We start from the raw sequence: 2,500 nt of genomic DNA on the forward strand, positions 1-2,500 counted from the left end.
CTCCTTCCTGAAAAGACCTTTTTCTGACTCTGCTGTGTTAGGTCTTACCTTTGTTTGTGTGTGTGTGTGTATCTGTAGACCACTAATGGGAATTTTTCAATTTTGTCATATAGGTCCAGTTTCAATGCCACAGAGCATTGGTAAGTTCATGACAAGTTCTGAAATAGGTTCAGAGAAAATGGTAGAATGCGAAGCTGTTCAGATGACTTTAAATATAACTTTGTCTACTTTTTCATTTTTTTACCCTTCTAGAAACTCATAAAACTAAATTCACTGATATTAATAAAACCAAATGAGGTCATTAAGGCCAAGAATGTTTTTATTTATTTCAAAATCTGACCTGACCTGCGTCCTTTCACCATTCTCACTTATGCCTCACTGCAGTCAGATGCCACGTTTCTACCATACTGACTGTTAGAAAGGCCTCTGACCAATCTAACATTCTGAATAAAATGTTATTTGTATGCGGCCATGACAAAAAAAATCATCAAAAGAAACAAATTGATTGAAATAACATGGCTGCAGGCCCCATTGACTCCATCGTATTTATTTTTTTCAAGCAAATCGTTGCAAAGCAATGTGGGTTTGCATTATCGACCAATGATACATTTGATGTTGCATTAAATTTGGCCACAATAAAATATCTCGGAAGGCAGCGTATAGCTCCTGATGGAGGTGTGGTCTATGTGTGCGGCCCACCGGAGACTGACGCATAGTCCTTCTTCCTGTCTGCAGCCAGGAGAGAGTAAATAAGGTGCCCCTGAAGGTCATGACCCCTGTCATCTTCACCGTGTTCGTGCTGGCACTCTACCTGCATGCCCAGCAGATCGAGTCCACCGCACGCCTCGACTTCCTGTGGAAGCTCCAGGTAGGCCTCTGCAGCTTGGCTGGGATCGAGGCTTTGGAAGCTGGAGCTTCGCTCCCCTCCTACTGAGGCAGCTGAGAACTGCAGCGAGGCACACTGAGGTCACTGGATGCTGTCAGCACTGGCATGTTTGGAAGTGAACAGATAAGGCTGATAAATAATGTCGAAAATCACAGTTTTCCTGAATCAGCCTTCAGCTAGGAAGCACACGAAGAGTGGAAAAAAAACAATGCAAAGGGAAGACACCGGAAAGAGGGTTTCACTTCATGTTTGTACTTTTGCTTTGATTACCACGTCACTGTACTTATCAATTAAACATTTGGGACTGGTGGAGGTGTTTTGCCCCGGTTGGGTGCTGATAGCTCTGTATTTTGCCCCCGGTTGGGTGCTGGTAGCTCTGTGTTTTGCCCCTGGCTGGGTGCTGGTAGCTCTGTATTTTGCCCCCGGTTGGGTGCTGGTAACTCTGTGTTTTGTCCCCGGTTGGGTGCTGGTAGCTCTGTGTTTTGCCCCTGGTTGGGTGCTGGTAGCTCTGTGTTTTGCCCCTGGTTGGGTGCTGGAAGCTCTGTGTTTTGCCCCTGGCTGGGTGCTGGTAGCTCTGTGTTTTGCCCCCGGTTGGGTGCTGGTAGCTCTGTGTTTTGCCCCTGGCTGGGTGCTCCCTCAAGGTTTTCTTTGCGTTCTGCCACCAGGCAACTGAAGAGAAAGAGGAGATGGAGGAACTGCAAGCCTACAACCGTCGTCTCCTCCACAACATCCTGCCCAAAGACGTGGCGGCCCACTTCCTGTCCCGCGAGTGTCGGAATGACGAGCTCTACTACCAGTCGTGTGAGTGCGTGGCCGTCATGTTCGCCTCCATCGGTAACTTCTCCGAGTTCTACGTGGAGCTGGAGGCCAATCACGAGGGCGTGGAGTGTCTGCGGCTCCTCAACGAGATCATCGCCGACTTTGATGAGGTACGAAGGTGAAGGGAGGCTGCCGTGTCAGATGGGGAATCTTTGACGCTCAGGGGGAGGGGCTTAAAGCTGATGTAACACCGGATAACACTTAACATACTGGTGGCTGATAAATAAGCAAAATGAGATCCCCTTCTGCACTGGGAAATAGTCCCACATGTCTGTCTGTTTATTCATGGAGAGCAGGAAAAAGGCACAAGTCAGTGGAGGCAGGGCTTTGGATCGAGAGCGTGGGAATGAAGAGAGAGGCTGGGATTGTTTCGCGGGGAGGTCAAAAGTTCACATTTCGCTGATAGCGGCTTTAATGCCATGACACTTTCACCCTCGATGCTCCCTAACCCCTGTCCTTGAAGCCTTTGGCTTGGTTTGCTGTTGCCCCATTTGTCCCATCTCAGTGCTTGTCACTTGACCCTCAGATCATCAGCGAGGAGAACTTCAAACAGCTGGAGAAGATCAAAACCATCGGCAGCACTTACATGGCTGCGTCGGGGCTCAACGACTCCACGTACGACCGGGACGGCCGCTCGCACATCCTGGCCATGGCCAACTACGCCATGCGTCTGCGGGAGCAGATGGCCCACATCAACGAGCACTCCTTCAACAACTTCCAGATGAAGATCGGTCAGTAGTTCGCGGCGCGCAGCACGCAAATCGCTCATTTCCTTTAAACTACCGTTGCTGTTAC

General features: G+C 49.2%; 1 protein-coding gene across 7 annotated transcripts in view; it reads left to right on the forward strand.

Annotated features, from left to right (window-relative positions):
* Nucleotides 1-2,500, forward strand: part of LOC113591158 (adenylate cyclase type 6-like) — a 33,566-nt gene that overhangs the window by 28,626 nt on the left and 2,440 nt on the right. For 3 of the 7 annotated variants that reach the window (XM_035522425.2, XM_035522426.2, XM_081706762.1), the window contains 4 exons: nt 114-140; nt 736-868; nt 1,552-1,815; nt 2,232-2,436. In XM_035522425.2, the coding sequence (XP_035378318.1) occupies nt 114-140; nt 736-868; nt 1,552-1,815; nt 2,232-2,436 (629 nt within the window). Of the gene's footprint in view, nt 1-113; nt 141-735; nt 1,816-2,231; nt 2,437-2,500 lie in introns of those variants that run through there. The other 4 variants (XM_081706758.1, XM_081706760.1, XM_081706759.1 and 1 more) reach the window with 3 other exon arrangements.

The sequence above is a fragment of the Electrophorus electricus genome, chromosome 24, assembly GCF_041902795.1.
Source record: "Electrophorus electricus isolate QZ-2024a chromosome 24, ASM4190279v1, whole genome shotgun sequence".
Classification (NCBI taxonomy): Eukaryota; Metazoa; Chordata; class Actinopteri; order Gymnotiformes; family Gymnotidae; genus Electrophorus; species Electrophorus electricus.